This window comes from Dasypus novemcinctus, chromosome Y, assembly GCF_030445035.2.
Source record: "Dasypus novemcinctus isolate mDasNov1 chromosome Y, mDasNov1.1.hap2, whole genome shotgun sequence".
Taxonomy (NCBI): domain Eukaryota; kingdom Metazoa; phylum Chordata; class Mammalia; order Cingulata; family Dasypodidae; genus Dasypus; species Dasypus novemcinctus.
The window spans coordinates 12375656-12396042 of NC_092216.1; the positions used below are offsets into that span (position 1 = coordinate 12375656).

Consider the following 20387-nt stretch of genomic DNA (forward strand, 5'->3'; position numbering starts at 1 on the left):
ACAGTTTTGTTTTTTTTTCAGGAATAGAAATATACTTATTTTATCAGCCAGAGCACTGTATTAAGGATTCCATCCATTATATTCCATCCGTATGACCCCAGAGAAATTGATTATTCTTACTTCTTATTATTTTTGAAAGTTAGTTTATTCGCTCTACTTATTGACTAAGTACAATCTTGAGCATTAGGTTTTTCGAATACGTACAATTCAAAGATATACACGCTTTTCAACCCTGAATTTTTACTATTCTCACCTTTTGTTTTCCTTTTTAGTTATAACTTCCTTTCTGTTCTTACATCATTTTTAATCTCATTTTGTAAATGGGTAGAACGATTTTTAATGTACTAAATTGTTGTGCTCGATTTGTTAGCGAAACAGTGCCTCTCTTTGGAATACACATATGGATGAACGTCTGCTAGTAAAAATTTAGTTTTCCTTTAAACTTGAACACTTTTAACTTTAGATAAACACACAGTAGGAAAAAGCAAATAACGAAAATGGAAAATAAAAACAGTGGGCTTTCCATCTTTATTTTTCCCCCATAAGTCACGTCATTCTCTCTCCCTCCCCCACTTTAGACAACTTTTCTTATTCCCGACTTTCCTCAGGGCTTAGTATCTCGTAACATCCGGGTCCCCGCAGCCCCGTTATATTGGTTGCGCAGTTACACGCCATCACTTCGGCTAGTTTTCTCCCGAGGGAAACCTGAACGCGAGCGGTTTGAAAAGCAGAGAAAAGAGGTATGGAATTAGAAATTTTTAGCACAAATCTCAAGTTTATACCTTAGGAGAAAGACTGCCTAACTAAATCATACCCTGTAAGTGGGGGGATCTTGGTAATGTCGACCTTGATTTTTCCTTAGAGAAGCTCTTTGAGGAAATCTTTTTAAGAATTGCGGTACAAGTAAATTAAGTTTTGGTGCCTAAATATACATATTTGAAGACGTGAATTTGTGTGTGTGTGTATAAATATATTATATATATATATATATCGAAAGACATGAATTGGGTATATCAATCTTTCACCTGACGAGTATTTTCGCTTTCCGTTACTCCGAACAGTTCTCAAGGCGGCAAGATAAAACCAGCGAAGTTCTACTAGTTTTTCCTTGAATGGGGTGGGACCAGGAGGATTGGTTTAAAACGCTAGGATACCAAGTTGTGATAGCGAACTCTGAATGATGGTCTGTGGTAGAAATAAAACAAGTACCTTGTATATTTAGCAGTTTTCGCGGTTTAACCTTCGCGGCTGGTTTGTTTGTCACGTTATGGCGGTATGCGAGGGACAGAACGCCAAGGGCGCCATTTTGCTTCATGTACTAGGTTTTTTTTTTTTTTTAAGTTTTTCTTTCTCTTTTAATGCGGTAATAAGTAGAATATTAGCAAAATACTTAATAGCTATGTTTGAAAATTTGATGTTTTAGTCTCTATATGATGAGGTGTTTATTCACTGGATAGAAATCGTCAAATTTGGATATTCGATATAAATTAATCAGATACTTTAGTAAAGTTTATGAATGTGTTGTGACGTGATTCCGACTTTAGATTTTTCTCATTAAAGACTTTAATCCTGGCCTTGAATTTTCTTATTTTAAACAAATACCTTTTATAACTCTTTTGAAAGGGAATTATTTTAAACTGAAGGAAGGAAGAATATTTGGAATACAATTAAGATAAAAGGGAATATCTTTTTCATCCATAAAAGGGAATGTAATACACATTTATCATATTTTATATCTGTTTCTTAAAACTTTGAATACTAACAGCTAAGGAAGATTTAGAAATATGGTTTTTTAAAATGGTTATTTTCAGATTAAAAAAAGTAATTTAAAGAATTGAAGTCTTACATACTGCAGCCCAAAAACCTTTCTCATCTAATTTTGTAAATACATATTTTAATGAGATACTGTTAGAAAATTAAAACATTTCCCCCTAAAATTAGTGCTCCTTTGGCTCATTAACTTAATTTTATTCTTCTTTTGAGTAAGAACCACTGAAACAATTTGAGCATTTGTAAAGTATTTGAGATTTTAAAATTTTGCAATTAAGTTGCTTCTGTTATTTTTTTGTGTTGTATTTTTATTTTCTAACTGGTTAAAGCAGAATGGTGGAAGCAGATCGGCCTGGGAAGCTGTTCATAGGGGGCCTCAGTCAAGAGACCAATGAAAAGGCACTTGAAGCAGTATTTGGGAAATATGGTCCTATAGCAGAAGGTAACTTTTAGAATCAACATATAAAGTTATATATTTTTTTGAAGTAAGTGTATATTGAACATAACTCCATTTAAAAGCTAAACTGAAATAGTTCTTTGCGTCTTAAAACTTCATAACCACTTTTTTTTTTAAATAGCGTGAAAGTTCTCAATGCTGTGGCTGAAAGGATTTTTTAAAGTATTCTGAGAAGGAAAACCAAGCAGTGATGTGTTGTGGGAATAGGGCAGGAAATGGGACATGATGGACTGGAGTTACTTGCTCTTGGTATTTATTAGTCTGTCAATAATGCAGAATGTAAGGGATTTTGTATAACTGATTGGTACTGTGCTCAGTTGAGATCAAATTAAAGAAGTATAAAAGTAATTAAATACATTAAATTAACAGGTTTACATATATTACAGTTCTTTTAATGAAGGATCGAGAAACAAACAAGTCCAGAGGATTTGCTTTTATTACTTTTGAGAATCCTGCAAATGCTAAGGATGCTGTGAAAGACATGAATGGAAAGGTAAAAGTCTTAATAATCTTATAGGTGTGGTTCATTTTAATGCTTTAAGGTAGCATAATGGCAAAAAGTTAAATTGCTTTAGTGTTCAATATACTAGTAAATTTTTAATTCTATAAAAAACAGTGGGTGAAAAGTGGATTGAAGTAAATGTACAATGCATGCAAAAACTTTAAATCTTTTTATATTAGATATTCTAATGTAAATTGACTTTAACCCTTCATAGTGATTAAAAAACTAAGGATAAACCTCCACAAAAATAATTATTGTAGAAATAATGTTAGTATTTATTAAATCAAATTTAATTATTGAAAATAGTTCTATGCCAGAAGAGGCTAGAAAGATGGGCCTAGAAAGAGAATTTTAATTCCTATTTTCCTGAATAAAATATATGCTTTGAATAAGTTATATTTAAGTGGGACCTTTACATTTAAAAAGGTATTCATTTCTTGCATACAAAAAGTGATGTGAGCAAAATCAAGACGGTAGATACCAGTATAATAGTAATTGACTTCCCTACTCCTAACTTTGCTATCCTGAAAAAAAAAGTCATTCTTTGCATAACTATTCTTTCAGTCAAAGTGGTACTTGTTAGATAACTGGTGATTCATTAAACAGTACTGGTTGAGGGTTTACTTTGAGCCTCTGGAAATATATTATGAATAAAACAAATTGTCTTCCTAGATCTTAAAAATCTAGTCCTTAAATGTCTTTTCATCAAAGTGTTAGTGAACGTAACTTTTCCCCAATGTGCCAAACCATATTTTATGCCTTCTTGCCTTTTTGGAATTGCTTAGAATCATTCTTACCTGTGTCTTCCTCACAAATAACAGTTTCTTGTTTAAAACAAATTTAGGTTACCCATTTTCTCCAAAAACTTTTCTCTCTTTCTAATCTATGTTGTAGGTATATGTTTTTATACAGTATATTTACTTATTCATTGTTAAATTATTTCTAATACTTTGTAAGTTTTCTTAGTGTGAAATAATATAGTATTTCCCTTTATTTCTCTTAACAGCTCAGTTCCTGTTACATAGCAGTACATACTCAGTACATTTTGACTGACTCTTACTTTCCATATTTTAAGGTTTGATAGTAACTAAAAGCTGGATTTGGCTCACGATTTTGTTAAGTATAGGGCTACATTTGATAGCATTGAAGAGTAATTGGTATAGATACCACTATAGTATTTTATGTGGAGCAGTTATGCTGGTCTGAATAATGTTTCTGAGAATGACTAGCTTACGTAAGAGACAAATCTTTAATTAGGCCATCTTATGTGTTTCTGAGACATAAGAATATGTACTATTAAAAGTTGGTTTTAGGGACACACCTAAAGTAAAAAGAGACCTAATAGGTAAGGTAAAACAAATTTCCTGTTTGAAGAAATGAAAATAAAACTGCTAGAACTGGAGTGGAGACAGAACTGCAGTCGTGTTGGGACATTTTCCTTCTCAATTTTTAGCTGAGTCAAAAGTAATTAAGAATATAGAAGAAATTACGTAATTAACTACCTTGAATAAATAATGGCATTTAAATTATTTTTTTCCCTAAATGACACACTATCTGTCATTCACATACTCTTGAACACTGAAAAAAACTTTAAATACATGATAGGACTATAAAAAGCAAATTACCCATTGTAGAAAATTTATGTGCCACATTCTCCTAAAGTGTAAGAATTATTGTTTGCTTTTAATATTATAGAATGTTTTCAGGAGTTTTTATAATCTTAAACTTTTGTTGGGTAACTTAATAACAGTGGATAATGGTAACTAATTAAATGTCTTCTATGCTTAATACTGTGAAGGACTACTCATTTCAGAAGAAAAGCTTTGGGAGACAAATACTGGTTTTTTAATCTAATTATAGTTAAAATAAATTTGCTTGTAAAATTTGGTTTAAATTGTTTAGTTTTACATTAATGAAAATATGCTTAATCATTTTAGTCTTTGGATGGAAAAACAATTAAAGTAGAACAAGCAATCAAACCATCATTTGAAAGTTGTGGTAAGCGGCGGCTGCCACCTACTCCAAGAAACAGGGCCCCTTCAAGAAGTCTGAGATGTGGAAGAGGAGGAAGTGGAGGAGCAAGAGGGCATCCCTTACGTGGCGGACACTTGGGTAATATTTTAAAATATAAGGATAAAGCCATAGGATTTAAAATCAGTAAGTTTGAGTATATAGAAATCTTTTTTGTGCAAATATTTTTATGAGCAAAATAAGTTGCTGTGAGAGTCATTGGATAAGGAGTTAACGTTTGATAATTGTTTGAATACGCAAAAAAAATTGTATTAGTGTTACAAGAATAATTGCAATAATAAAAAAAATTTTCACCTTCCAGTGAAATAGCGTAAATTTTCATGTTAATTTGGCTTAGTTTTATGATTTCTAATTGCCTGTAATTCAACAATTTTTTGCAGAACCTCTTTATTAATCAGACAACAGAATTTTCCACTTTAGGACCAAGAACTTCTTAAGAGTTTAAATCAGTGATTAATACAGAATAAACTTCTAAATGTGTTAATTCATTTTTTCATGTTTGGGTACACAAATAGAATCATAAAAATATTAGGAATCAAAATACCACACAGTTGGAAATAAATACCACTAAAAATTTTTTGTTTATTAAAGTTTTAACTTTAAATAATATTTAATAATATTAAAGTTAAATTAAATTTAATAATATTAAAGTTAAATTAAAGTTTTAACTTTAATAACAATATAATACTGAGTAGCAAAGACTTATAAACAATAACTGGAACTTGGGACATTAAAACAATTTTGATGATACTTAATAGATTTGTTTTAAATGTAGATGATGGTGGATATGCTCTTAAACTCAGCGTGAGGTCTTCCAGGGGATCTTTTTCAGCTAAAAGAGATTCATCTTCAAAAAGTGGAGGCCCTTCTGCTAAAAAATCTGCTCTATCTGGTCCAGCACGAAGCCGTAGTCGGATGGGAGGCCGAGGTAAATGCTGTCTAATGGAAAACAGAATAGCCAAACTATTTTAAACCAGATGCATAATTTCAAAGTTTGAGAAGCAAGATAGAAAGTGACAAGTATATGGCCTATTTATTGTTCATTTGCTTATTTACTTTCCATCTCACTAGGTAACCTCAGTTTCATTTTTAGGAAAAATTCTTGTTTTAACGTTAAATGTATTAGGCAGTTAACATAGTGCTGGATGGAAAACATCCCGTTTAGGCCCATATTTCCTATGGAATTTCTCTTAAATTCTCTTAAACTTCCTGCTAACACCTTTGATGATTATTAGGCTCCTGTTTCCAGTAGTTTCAATGATAAAATTTTATATATTTGTGGAAATTCTAATGTGTAATGAGAGAATATTCTTGCTGAGGATATTCATGCCATGTATTATACGATAAAAATTCTTCTTTACTCTTTTTTGAAATCTGGCCATTTTAGTAATTTTCCCTTATTTGAATTATGATGGTGCTTTACTAAAAAGCATCTGTTTCAAATACAGATGGGGTTGGATATGCTCAAAATCTAAACATGAGTTTTCTAGGGGTCCATTGCTAATGGTACCCTAGTTTCAGGATCTAAGTTACTAGAAATTTCACTCCAAAGACATAGTTTTTCTTTGTGTTATGATACTAGGAAATACCTTAAGACATGTAAGATTAGGTTTCTGTTTCAAGGGGTTACCTCACTGGGAAAAGAATATCTAGAATAATGAAAGCCTAACTAATAGGAAATTAAATAATTATTTGCCTTAGAAAAGCTGTAACTGAGCATTAGGTAGTGTTACAAATTTTAAAGTTTGAAAAATATATTTGGAAGGATCAGTCATTTTAAGTTTGAGAGCATTTTGGTGGAATATATGAAAGGTGCATAATTAAGATTGGTGCAGGGATATTTTCTATGGAGAGAATTAAGGCATGTAAGCATAAAATGAATACAGTCAAATGTAACATTTAAAATAGAGGAATAAGAATTTTGTAATTTGAGAGAGTACTCCATTTGTAGAGAAGGAAACAGGACAATGGAAATAATTACTAGTAGAAAAGTTTAACATTATGTCTCATAATTTAGAATGAACTAAGAATTTTAGTTCGTCTCTTAACTTCAGCATTACAAATTGACCCTTGGTAAGGTAGAAACTTGAAATTACCATTCCTGAGTTCACTCTGTACATAAAGTCCATGAGTCTGGGTGGTTTATCTTTAACCCTGATTTAGGAGCCCACATTTTCCCAGTATGGATCAGGCAAAGAGCAAATGAAATTAAAAGCTTGGCCCTCTAGGAATGAGCAAAAAGAAAGAATTAGCACATGGAAAGAATTGAAGAGAATATTATTTATGGATAATGTTTTATATGGAAGGAGTTTACAGTATTCTTCACATGAGCTGTTAAGAAGAACAGGAAATACTGGAGTAAAAAAATCAAGATTATATTAAAGCTTACTTGTAGAGTTATATCAGCATTAAAAGATACCCACTTGCTTTGCGCATAAATGAGGGATATATGTAAAAAAAAATTAGCATGTAATATAGCACAAAAAAACTATTAGTATTTATGTGAGGATTGGAAAATGATCAATAACTTTCTTCAACTAAGAGAAGATAATATATGCTTTCATTTTCATTTGTTTCAGTGAGTGTAAACTTTTAAATGTTAACACATTTTATATGTACCATTAATATTTACCAATAATTCATAAAAGTATAAATAAGATGAAGAAAAACACCTTTTGGCCTTTGTAGTTCTTAGTATTAATTTTCATCTGTAGAACCACCTCTTGGGAGTTAAAAGGAATATGTACATCATGGCAATTATTTCAGCCACATCATGAAGTTTCAGAAATTAAGGGAAAAAATTATAAATAAGTAAAAGCATAAAGAGATCAAGTAGTGTCACATGTGACATATCAAAGTCTCTCAGTAGTCATAGAAGGAAAAATGAGAATAAGTGATGAAAGCAGCAAGAAACAGTTTTATGAGTAAGTGGAGAGATTTAAAGAAAGTTAAGTAATGAAGTAATACATGAAGGAAAAAACATTTTTAAATTATATAGTAAGATGCCTAAAGAAAAGGCAATATCAGACATGGATGAATTACAGGACAATTTTTTAATTTGCTGAATTAGTTGCTTGTAAATGCTTTTCCTGTATTAATTTCAATCATACCTAGTCAGTGCTAGTCCGTAAAACAAGTGGCAAGAAATAGTGTCTTAAGGCCTAAAAACTGCTTGAAAAAAAAAACTTCGAAATAATAGAAAATTTTGAGAAAAATAGTAGCTAAATAATGAAACTCTGGGTTATTATAATTTGTCTTTGTTTTATGGTCTTTAGGGAACTATTGAATGGTTTTAACTTGGACAGTAGTAAAAAGTATTTCAAATATTGAAAACCTAATTGTAGCAGGAACAACATAATGGGAACAGCATTAAATGATGCAAGATTTAAAAGGCTTTTGAAATAATGGGGTGGGGAGTAAGTTGTCTGAATTATGACAGTGACCAATACAGAAAGAGAAAAATTGACAGATTTAAAAGAATAGTAAGATATTTTTCATAGGGATTAGCCATTATATGGAAGTAGTTTCAAAACCATTTATATTTAGCTCATTTTCCATTGTCTGTAGGGAGGAAACATGTTGGAAGATAAAATTGGACATTTAAAGGCAGATGAAAATTAGCATTTATGGAATCTTGGAATAATTTCAGCATCTGATTTGGAGAGGAAACTGATATTTCTAGTACTCTTGAAATACTTATTTTTTTTTTTTTAATTTAAAGGTCCAGTATCTCGTGGAAGAGAGAATTATGGGAGTCCTCCACGTAGAGAACCGATATCATCCCGGAGAGATGACCATGTGTCACCAAGAGGTGATGGTTACCATACTAAAACTAGGTAAAGAAACATGGCAAAATAAATGAATGTTAAGTCATATTTAACTTTTTATTAAGATGAACTCTAACAAAATTAATAATTTTACAGTGAACATTTGAATGGCATTTAATACATTAATAGTGGATGCAGCCATCATCTCTTAGTTTCAAAACATTTTCATGACCACCCAAACAAAATCCATGCCCATTAAGCAGTCTCTCAGTATCCCTCCCTTTATTCTAGTCCCTGACGACCAAGTTTGTTTTCTATCTCTATAAATTTACCTATTCTGGATATTTCACATCCATGGATGTAATCATTGATGTTTTTGTCTGTCTTGCATTTAACTGGCAAGTTGTTTGGTGGTTTACCCACATTGCAGCATCTATCAATACTTTTTCTTTTTTTATGATACAATATTTCATTCTGTGTATATGCCATGGCTTTTTTCATTTATCTGTGGATGGGTATTTGAGTTGAAAATAGTACTGCTATGAATATCTGTGCACAAGTATTTGAATAACTGTTTGTAGTTCTTATTCCTAGGAGTGCAGTTGCTGGGTCATATGTTACAATCCTGTGTTTAACTTTTTCAGAAACTACTAAACTGTTTTGCATGTCAGTTTACCCCATTTTATATTCTCACTGACACAGAAATTCCAATTTCTCAATACTTCCTTGGTTGTTTTTTTTTTTAAATTACAACTATCCTAATAGGTGTGAGTGATATATCATGGTATTGGTTTGCCTCTCCTATAATGACTAATGATAACCATTTTTAGTGATCTTGTACATTTGCTTATCTACTGTGGAAAAAATGTCTATTGGGGGGAAATGTCCTCCATTTTTCAGTTAGGTGATTTTTTTGGCTGAGTTGTGAGGGTTCTCTTTATTATCATTACAAGAAATTGATGTCTTTTGAATTAACTTCCTTCTAGCAGAGATTATGCAAGTACTCGAGACAACAAGGATTATGTTCCATCATCAAGAGACTATGCCTGTCGTGATTATGGCCGTTCCAGCTCTCGGGATGATCGTTCTTCAAGAGGATACAGGTACTTAAAAAAATTGATTTCTTCACCACTTCTACAGTTGTTATTTCCTACATTAATCCTTTTTGTTTTTTCTTTTTAATTTAGTGATCGTTATGGCTATGGCAGGGGCCGCAATAGAGATTATTCTGATCATGCAAGTGGAGGTTCTTACAGAGATTCATATGAGAGTTACGGTAAGATTCCAGTTATGCCTTGGGTGCTGTAGATTTAGGCTTAATGGGCCAGACTGTTTTTAATGACATTTTTGCTTGTAAAAGGTAAACTCTACTAATACTTTGGTTAGTTTCATGATATTTTCTTAGTAGCTCTAAACCATTAGATTGTTTTTAAGGCTGAATTAGCACTCATCTTTTTTCCACATTAAGGAAAAATTTGGACATTTCAAAATAATTTAGGAAAGTGTTCAATAGTGATCAGCATATGATCAGAATTTCAGTCTGTTTCCAAAAAATGTTGTTCAACATTTACTTAAATCTTTCTTGAGGTACTGAGTACAAAAATGAGTACTTTCTTGTAATATAAAATTTCTTGGAAATATAAAATCCTTTAATTACCATACATATTTTCTTAGGAACAGATAAAAGCATATCTTCCCAAACACCTAGTACTTTATAAGGCCATTTGGTCTAGTATTATCAAGCATTGTTAAATGTTGTTTAAATTTTGCTATTAACTATTGACCCTGCAGGTAGTACCCACCGTGGTGCACCGCCTACCCGAGGGCCTCCTCTGACTTACGGTGGAAGTAGTCGCTATGGTGATAGTAACAGTACACGGGATGGATGCGGGGAAAGTAGAGAAAGTTACTCAAGCAGCCGAAATGGCAACTACGCAAGTGGTCGTGAGCGTGGTGGCAGACAGGAACGAGGGCTTCCACCTTCTATGGATAGGGTATACCCAGCTCCTCGTGAATCATATAGAGGCTCAAGTTGTGGGGCTTCCAGAGGACGTCGTCGGGGAAGCCGATCTGAAAAGGGCGGTCAAAACAGATATTAAAAGTAACAATTTTCATGCCAAATTCACTTTGCAAACAGAAAACAAAATGCTACTTTATCTGCTTTACCTGAATACTATTAAAAAGTTGGGTTTGACTGGGAGGGGAATGTACTAACGATCCCTCCATGAATTTTTGGATCTTAAGACAAAGTAAAATTTTCCAAAGTATTTTCATAGTTGTTCATTGTTAATTGAAAAATGCAGTTATTTTCATAATTGTTCATTGTTATTTGAAAAACATTAATTAAATTTGCTGTCTATATTGTTAAAATTTTCAAAATAAAAACTCATGAAATGTCATTTCCTGTTTGATTTCAGTTTTGAATTGCACAAGTTGAAAAGCACTGATACATCATTTTGTTATACCAGAATCACTGCTAGACTTTGAAGGAGTTGCATTGTTCTTAATTTTCTTTTTTATCTTAGAACATGTTTATGCTTAACTCCAGTTCAACAACAGTTCATCATTTATTGTGTGTTTGTCATGTTGCACTTAGCCAATCCCACTGTATTTTCTTTCTAGTGAGGAGGAAACAGGGTTAACCCGTTACACAAGAGGTGCACATAAACCATTGCCCTGTTTCGCTATTGGAAAAGACCGGTTGGCCTTGGGAAACAGACATGCGCTAAAGGTGACCTTATTTTATGTAAGGCATTCCAATCTCTGTGTGTGTGTGTGTGTGTGTGTGTGTGTGTGTGTGTGTGTGTGTGTGTGGTATCTTCCTTGTGCTGCGGTACCATAGGATCAAGGAGTAGGCAGAAGTGTCTCAATTATTTTATGACCAACATATCTTTTGCTGTTAAACCTGCATGGGCCTTCTGCCTGGGGGATAAAACAGGAGCCTTGGCTGCTCACTTAGGTATAGCATATATGGTACTGAAATGTGGCATCGAAAATAGTGTTACCAAGGCTGATCCCATGGCATGATATGCTTGCAAGAACCTGTCAGCTGCTTTTCCCCTGGATAGTTACTGCCAGCTCAGGTTACATACTCCAGCATTTTGGTCTCCAGGATATGTTTTCCTTTGTGGCTCTCACTGCGTCACAAAATGTTTCCCATCTGAAGAGGCTATTTCTGCATCAGAATATTAAGAATCATGAGCCACACAAACAATTGTAAACAGTGTTGGAAGGTCCTCAAATTACTCATCCATCACCAGGTTGCCCAAGACACCCTCCTGGAATTATGATAAATTGGTTCCATTCTTAAGTTTGGTACTATGATATACTTGATAAAAGGTCTGAACACACCAGAATAGCTGATATGCTTCTTATCTCTAATTAGGGAAGAAATAGCCAACAATACAAAACAAATTGCCCAAGCAATTTAAGTCCAAGAGGACTCAATCTTTTTAGCCAAGGAGATTGTGGATAGCCAATAGCTTCTGATTATCTGCTAGCAGCACAAGGGTGTATGTGCATGTGATTGCTAATATATCCTGCTCTATCTATATATAAACAATTTAGGAAAGGTTGAAACAAATTGAAAAAGATACATGCTCAAGCTAGGTGCTATTGGGTATATAGTCACAATTCCCCTTGATCCCTTTGTTTTTTTTTTTAATTTTTTTTTTACTTAACCCCAGAACTTGATGCCCTTGGGAAGAGATTGTTCCTTTAGGGAGGACTGATCATTATCCTTATAGTTGTTCCTCCTACTGGCCTGATTAAAAGTTGTGTCATCCTTGAGAGAAAAATGCAAAAATGTCACTGCCTTTTGGATTATTCAGGGATCACACTTCTACCTTCAAATTCCAGGTAGCTACTGATCCTTCCAAGTGTGACAAATGAGACCTTTTGCCTTTCTACAGGCTTTTCCAAATCAGAGCCCTAGGCACAGTACATTCTAATTTAGAAATCAGGCAGTAAGTTCCTGCTTGACTCTGTCTTTCTTATTGTAGGGAGATCTTCACCTACTCCAGATAAACAGCAGTACATCATTCATTGTATGTGTTTGTCATGTGGCACTCAGCCAACTCCACTATACTTCTATTTCTAGTGAGGAGGAAATAGAGTAGCCCCCATGACACAGGAGGTGCTCATAAACCACTGCCCTGTTTTGATGTTGGAAGAGACCAGCTGGCCGTGGGAAACAGACATACACTACTAAATATGGCCTTGCTCTTTGTATATGAGTATATATTCCAGCCAGTGTTTGCTTGTGTTATGTCTTCCTTGGTGATATGGTACCCCAATACCAAGGAGTGAGCAGAAGTGTCCAGACTCTTACATTTTATAATCTTTTTGCTGTTCTCCATGTTGTGGGTTCTTCTTTCCTGGTGGTAACCTGAATCTTGGCTTGACAGTTTTATACCAAAATCAAAACTGATCCACTTAACTTTCCTAGATATACATCCTAAAGAAATACAAATGAACAAGGTTCTAAAAGTTTAACAGTACATGATTCTTACAAATACAGGCAAATTTGGAATAAGTGGTTTCTATCAGTAAATTTTGATGAAGATCACACATGGGAACAGTTTAAAGATTAACCCTGAGAAACTTGAGACATTTTTAATTTTTTAATTTTTTCTCTATTTTTTAAAATGTTACATTAAAAAAATATGAGGTCCCCATATAACCCCCAGCCCTCTCCTCCCACTCCTCTCACATCAACAACCTCATCATCATCACAGGACATTCATTGCATTTGGTGAATACACCCTGGAGCACTGCTACACCACATGGATAATAGTCTGCACCGTCGTTCACACTCCAATTCCATCCAGTGGGCCATGGCAGTTCTGCCATCTGTCCAGCATCTGTCCCCACAGTACCACCCAGGAGAACTCCAAGTCCTGAAAATGCCCCCACATCATATTTCTTCCTCCCTCTCCCTATCCTCAGTAACCACTACAGCCACTTTCTCCACATCAATTAAATAATTTCTTCCATTACTACCCAGAAATGGTTCCATAGTAGAATATCAGCGAGTCCACTCCAATTAATACTCAACTCCTCCATCCTGTGGACCCTGGGATGGTTATGTCCATTCCACCTCTATATCGAGAGGGGGCTTAGATTCCACATAGATGATGGATGCAATTCTCCTGCTTACAGCTATAGGCACCCTTGGCTCTCCCTGGTGTGGTGGTTGACCCTCTTCACCTCCCTGTTAGCTGGCTGGGGCAAGTCCAAAAAACCAGAGGGTAGGAGTTGCAAGTCTGCTGAGGCTCAGGGCCTAGCTGTCACATGGCCAGTACAGATTTTCAGGTCTCCTCAGTATACACCAACTCCAGTGCCAATCACAGGTCCGGTAAAAGTAACAGAAGAGGCATGTGTAGAAGGGTCATATCTGAGTCCAACTCCATTACACTCAGGAACACAAATTCTAAAGTAGGGCTAACTGACATGGCACTGAGCTCCAGAGCCATCTGCCATGACTAGAACCTGTGGGTCTATGTAGCCCTCAGGAGAACCAGCACCTGGGGTTGTATCTACTTTGACTGTCTCTGGGACCCTGCTGAGGAGTGCAAAAACATTACCCCTCTGATGACCTCCTGACTCTTTTTTGGAGACCCATAGCCAGATAAACTCATTTGTCCTTTCCTTTTCCCCCTTTTATCTAAAGTCATAAGGCAGTTTTTAACTGCTGATATTACATGTAGGCAGAGTGTTGGAGAAAATACAGCTCTTACTGGGACACGGAGACTGATCCATAAGCAAAGAATTGATTTATTGGGAAGCTCTCCCAATGGAGGGTGTCTGAAGAACAGACTTCAGTCCCCCACCAGCATGGTGGGGTTCTGAAGAGAGACTTCGGCCCACACCTGGAAGGGCAGGACTTGAATTTATACAGAACTTTCCTAGGTGGGAAAATGATAGTGGGAGGGGGGTTCAGGGTTTGAGTGAGATAGTGGGAGGGGGATGAGGAAGTCAATGGCTTCTTGGAATGCTGCAGGAGCAAATGTTTCTTTTGATCTGTAGGGTTTTCAAGGGTTTGTAAATAGTGAAGGTTTCTGTCTCCATCTCCCTCTGATATGCAGGTAGAGGTAGTACAGATCTCCACCTCCCTCTGTTATGCAGATGGTGAAGATCTCTATCTCCCTTTACTCCTGTCTCTATGGGGTTCCTCTGTTTAACCTGTGGGAAAGTTCCTGCCCTCAGACACAGGGGAGGAGGTTTACCTTTTTCCCAATGCATATCAGGGGAAAATGAGGTACAGCTTGCTAATTATTGCAAACCTCTAACATTCCTCTTTGTTTATATATATATATATGGGGACCTGGGTACTGGAGTGTAAGGTACTGGGTAGGATGGGAGGATAAGGGGATTTGGGGTGTCAGTTGGGTCTGGCTACTTCCTGCTGTCAAGGGGCAAAGAAAAGAAGTTTTTTCCATCCTGTACAGTGGACTGTGGTTTTAGGTTCTGCTGCGGTTGATACGGTTCACACAGCAGAAAGATGCCATTTATGTATTCCTGTGTTACTGACTGTATGATTCCGTGTATGAATCAGACAAGAAGCTGTGAGAGACAAGGGCCAAAAAGCAGCAGCAGCAGTACTGTTAATAATGATGGTATAATGGATAAAAGGATTGATTTTATGGGTGAAGAAAAAAAACAATGAGGATAGCCATGATTAATTTCCATAATTATTATTTTGGGTATTCTGAGTGATTTCTATATATTTTTTAAGACTAAGATTCTTTATTTGTTAATGTAAAAACAAGTTTCATTTATGATTGCACAGGTGCCTAGTACATCCTGTTGGATTAGGGATGGGGTGGGGGTTTGGGGTTATTTGTTATCTGTTATTGGGGCAGGGGAGGCCTGAAACTGAGATATTCTGCTGTGTAAACTCTTGGAGTTAATAAGTAGAATTTGGGTCATCAGAAAATAGAAAAAGGTAAAATAATGTAAAATTGAGATTTAATGTGTGTAGAACTGGTACAATGGTTGTTCATAAATCTTTGGAAAGTAATAGAAATGGTCAAAGCATATCATAGTGCTTGTACCTATCAGTGGTAATATATGGGTATAATAATGCTTGTAAGGGAAAGTCTAAGATCATGTTTACTACTAGAAGGAAATGTAAGAATTATAACCTGGGAATGTATTGCATAAAGAAACCTCATATGAAATATGAGTTTGGGTAACATTCAATATATAAGGCTATATTTCTTTTAAACAGAACAAATGTATATTAATGTTACAACATGTTAATATCAGAGAAAAATACCAACAAAGCAAACTATGGATAGTTTTATATAGTACTGAAGCAGGCTAGTAAGATAGGGAATAAATAGATGGATCTGGATTCAGCAAGAAGTCCACTAGATATTAATACCCCCAAGATGGCTGCTGGAAGACCCTGGCATTGTTCTGCCATTCAGAACAAGATTTCCTCCAGAAGCCAAGAGAAACCCGATATTCCCCAACGATTTTATCATTGGGCCCTCATGGGGGATTAATGGGTGGGGTGATCAATCAAAACAGCAAAGAGCTGTTAATAAAGGGGTGGAAAACTTAATGATTCAAAGAGAAGACTCGAGGCCTGAACTTGCTCAGTTGACTTTGGACCCTGATTCTGGATGCCTTCTCCCACCCATTTGAATCACTATGCAAGTAAACCTAGGGATGTATAATCTATAATGGGAAATGGTAGCCTGTAAATCAGCCTTCTTCAACGCTTTTCAGCCCCCTCCTCTCTACCTGGGACCCATGATCTGATACTTTCTATCATTTCTCATCCCTCCCTACCTTAATAAATTACTCCCCTGATGTGTTCTTGAAATTCATTTGTGCAGCATAGTCAAGAACATAGAGAAAACCTGATTACATATTTGGTTCTGCCATGCAGGAGGTTATTGGTGAGTGAAGCTGTGGCCTGCAGCCTGTTTTATGCCTACCTTTGGTTCTCCATTTTGAACAGGTTTGCGTTACAAGCACCCACAGGAGGTAATCCCAGGAAGGAAAAGGCTGGGGCACTCTTTGCATTTGTGCTGTGTACCCAGGATTGTTAGATCTGACCCGGCTGCAAGGGCTGGGGCACAGGGCACTGGCTTGCTGTGCCGCTCTTTCAAGCCTTTTTAGCAGCCCTCTGCCCTTGGGACGAGGGGCCATTGCCTTCTCCTGCCCTCACCTCTAGGAGATGCACAGCCCTGACTGAGAGCACGTCGGGGGAAGGGCTTTGTGGCCAGAGATGGATGCCTTGGGAGTTCCCTTTCCCAGGGGATCACAAGCCAGGATACCCTTATATAACTAACCTTTACTGAAATTTTGCTTTCCTACTTCTTGCTACTGAATTTCTCTTTAAAGGTTTATGTCAGAATGCTTTGGAATGTCTTAAAAACTGTAAAACTGAAAATGCCTGTTAGCAAGGAAGCTTTTGCCTCAGGGCCCCAAGTCCTATTAGCTAGAACAATTAATCTGTAATCACTTAATGGCCTTTTGATGACTGATTTAACTGGGAGACTATCATACAGTAAAGTCATAAAATAGGACTGCATCTAAGACTTCTGGAAGAATAAGAGGAAAGAATAATATTTGGCTTGAAATGTATCTAATCTATTTGATCTGTCTTCACAGTCCAGAATGGCCCTGGGAATGCCTGGAAGCAGGGACGGTGGGAACCAGAGAAGTAACTCTGAATGTCCCCCAAAATTCGAAGGTTTGGGCACTTAGATTCAGAGAGCAGCCAAACATTTCCTGAGATTTAACTCAGGAACTTCTATTTGGGTAACAATACAGTCAAGTCTCAGATCCTGGAATGCAGGGGTGCTGGGAACCACAGCAATAAACTCTGTAGGGCCCCCATTCCTTGGGCCCTTCCCTTGAGAGGGCAGTCCTGAGACTTAGGTGCTTTGATTCGGGGTAACTGCTCAGAAAGTCTCCCACCAACCTGGCTGATCTCTGGAATTTAGGCAGACATTACTCAGGACCTAGGTCACACACCAGAATCACCTGCAGGAAGGCTCTGAAATTTAAAATTCTCCCAGAGCATCAGCTCCAAATTGTGTGGAGTGTGAATGTTTTAGTTATGCTTGGACTCTGGGATACCAGAATAGTCGACTAAACGGTGCTTCTCATTCCTCCTAGAATAATGGGCACAGCCTCTAGCATACCAACAGACACCCCACTGGGGTGTATTCTCAAGAACTGGACAAGTCTACACATTGAAGGGTTGAAGGAGAAACTGACCTTCTGCAGCACTGCATGGCCATAGTATAGCCTTGAAAGTGGCCAAAATTGGCCTGTAACTGGTACTCTAAATTATCACCATATTTTGCAGATAGACCTCCTGTGTCAGATGGAAGGTTTCATATGTTCAGCTTTTTATGGCTCTATATCGATACAAGGGTAAGTGGATCTTGCCAGTTATGCTATGCTCAGAAGTGAAACCACTCCCTGAAAATGAGGTTGATATCTTAGATGATCCCCTCCTCAGTCCCCCTCCACCCCCCAGCCTCTGCTTCCACACCTCATGTGCCCATAGCTGGCCTAGTGGGAGTCACTAGGAGTGGAGCATCTTTCCACCCTAACAAGAGCTGCAAAAATGGCTTCTACCCAATAAGGTAAGCAGCAAATGGACAAGCAGGAACAATTAGAGTCCATGTTCCCTTCTCTATGACAGATTTAACACAATGTAAGAACAGTTGGGGTGATTTTCAGAAAACCCAGATAAGTTTACCAAGGAATTCCAGAAGTTAACCCTAAATTTTGAGCTGAAATGGGGACACATGCATGTTATCCTAGTCTCATGCTCCACCCCTGAAGAAAAATGCCGCATTGGGAAGCAGCCCAAGGGTACACCGGTGGGATGGCTGCCCAGCAGCCCCAGCAATATGCTATAGGGGTCGTAGCCAATTCTAATTGGAAGTACCAGAGAGCAAGCAGACATAAGGAAGAGATCATATGATAGCATAACCCAAGTTAATCCAGACTCACAGGAGAGACAGAGCACATTCCCTGCCAATCTCCTTGTAGCATTCCCAGTCTCCTATAAAGAAGTCCAACATCTACTGGCCAGTTCAAGCCTTAAGGGCAGTCAATAGTTTTATAATACCAATCTATCCCTTATACTCTGCTAAACCAGGTCCCAGAAACTGCAGCTTGGCTTATTGTTCTTATCTTATAGGATGTCTTTTTCTGCCTCCACTCCACCTGGACCCCCATTTCCTGCTCTTGAATGGCAGGAGTCCAACTATAAAGCTCCAGTCCAGTTATGTGAACAGTGTTGCCACAAGGGTTCTGGGATAACACCCATATTTTTGGGAATGCCTTACCTCAAGACCTAGCTGAACTCCACTTGCCCCAGAGTGTGCTTTTACAATAGGTGGAAGACCTGCTGCTTTGTGGTCGAATGAAGGACATTTCTGATGCCAACACCACGTTAATCCTTAATTTCCTAGCTGATAGGGGCCATAATTTCCAGCACCCAAGGCAAAAATGTCTATGCAGAAAGTCTCCTATTTAGGGTTCCATCTTACCCTAGGGGATAGGTCTTTTTCCCCAGAAAGAGTTCAAGCTATCACTAGGATTCCCCTGCCTCAAACAAAGCAGCAGCTGAGGACTTTCCTAGAAATGGCTGGTTACTATAGATTTTGGATAACCCAAGTTTGGGGAAATAGCCCAGCCACTGTACAGTGCTATTGCAGAGGCTGATAATCAACCCTTAGAGTGGGGAACAAGCCAGGAAGTCTGCCTTCCATGCTCAAAAATGGACTTACTTAGACCTCCAGCCCTAGGAATTCCTAACCTAAGCAAGCCTTTCTTTTTATACATAACTGAAAAAAAAGGGGGGTGACTCTAGGAGTGTTAGTCCAGAAACTAGGTGAAATTTCTTGATCAGTAGCTTAGTTCTCCAAACTGCTGTATACATAGTACAGCACAGGGATGGCCACTTTGCCTGAGGGCAGTGGGGGCAACAGTCCTTTTAATTGAGAAAGCCACCAAACTAACTTAGGGGCAACCTCTCACAGTCTTCACCACATACCAGGTGAAGGATGGGCTTGAGGCCAAGGGCCATTAGTACAGGTAGCCAGTTAATTAAATATCAGGCCCAATTGCTAGAGACACCTGAGGTGCAGATAAGGGTGTGTCAGACTGTCAACCTAGCCACCCTATTACCAGCAGAGAGCCCAAAATCAGATCCTGAAGGGTCCCTTCTTCACTAGTGCCATGAAGGTCTTAACCAAAACTACTCAAGCGTCCAGATTTAAAAGATGAGCCTCTTGTAAACCCAGATATTGAAAGGTTCACAGATGGAAGCAGTTTTATTAAAGATGGAATTAAAAGAGCGGGCTATGCAGTAGTTTCTCAATTTGAAGCCATAGAGGCCAAAGCTCTTTCCCCTGGAACTTCACTCCTAAAAACAGAGCTGATTGCCCTTAGTCAAAGTTTAAAACTAGCAGCTAGGAAACAGGCTAATATTTACACAGATTCTAAGTATGCTTTCCTTGTCTTTCATGCTCACTCTGCTGTATGGTGAGAAAGAGGCTTGCTTACTAACAGTAGGTCACCTATTCAGCACAGGCAGGAAATCCTAGACTTACTGGAAGTTGTACTGTTACCCCAAGAAATAGCAGTTATGCATTGTCCAGGGCATCAGAAGATAAACACTGCTATAGCAAAGGGAAATGCTGAAGCAGCAGCACAAACCCAGGTTTCCTTCCTATGTCTTATTCCAGCACCTGTACCAGTACTTGAAGTTCCAGAGTATACCCAGTAGGAACTGACCAGAGCAGCTAGCCTGGGGTTCACTGTGGAGGCTGATGGTTGGTCTATTGAGGAAACTCAAGTCTACCTGCTAGGAGCAGTG

At 37.1% G+C, this 20387-nt stretch overlaps 1 protein-coding gene across 3 annotated transcripts; it reads left to right on the forward strand.

Annotated features, from left to right (window-relative positions):
- Window positions 1-621: 621 nt before the first annotated feature.
- LOC139438322 (RNA-binding motif protein, X chromosome-like) lies at window positions 622-10811 on the forward strand. Of its 3 annotated transcripts, none has more exons than XM_071213421.1 (9): window positions 622-740; window positions 2103-2212; window positions 2614-2720; window positions 4667-4841; window positions 5536-5688; window positions 8482-8596; window positions 9514-9630; window positions 9715-9803; window positions 10319-10811. In XM_071213421.1, exons 2-9 carry the CDS (start codon window positions 2104-2106, stop codon window positions 10624-10626), a joined length of 1173 nt encoding a protein of 390 aa, XP_071069522.1. In that variant the 5' UTR covers window positions 622-740; window position 2103; the 3' UTR covers window positions 10627-10811. The 3 variants fall into 3 exon arrangements, with proteins under 3 accessions (XP_071069522.1, XP_071069524.1, XP_071069523.1); XM_071213423.1 differs by having other exon boundaries at window positions 9517-9630; XM_071213422.1 differs by lacking the exon at window positions 622-740 and having other exon boundaries at window positions 2029-2212.
- Window positions 10812-20387: the final 9576 nt, after the last annotated feature.

Bases quoted from the DNA above. Each gene is read 5' to 3' on its own strand.
- LOC139438322 (XM_071213421.1), top strand. From the start codon at position 2,104: ATGGTGGAAGCAGATCGGCCTGGGAAGCTGTTCATAGGGGGCCTCAGT. The intron at 2,721-4,666 runs GTAAAAGTCTTA...TAATCATTTTAG, and splicing joins TGAAAGACATGAATGGAAAG to TCTTTGGATGGAAAAACAAT. The intron at 4,842-5,535 runs GTAATATTTTAA...TTTTAAATGTAG, and splicing joins CTTACGTGGCGGACACTTGG to ATGATGGTGGATATGCTCTT.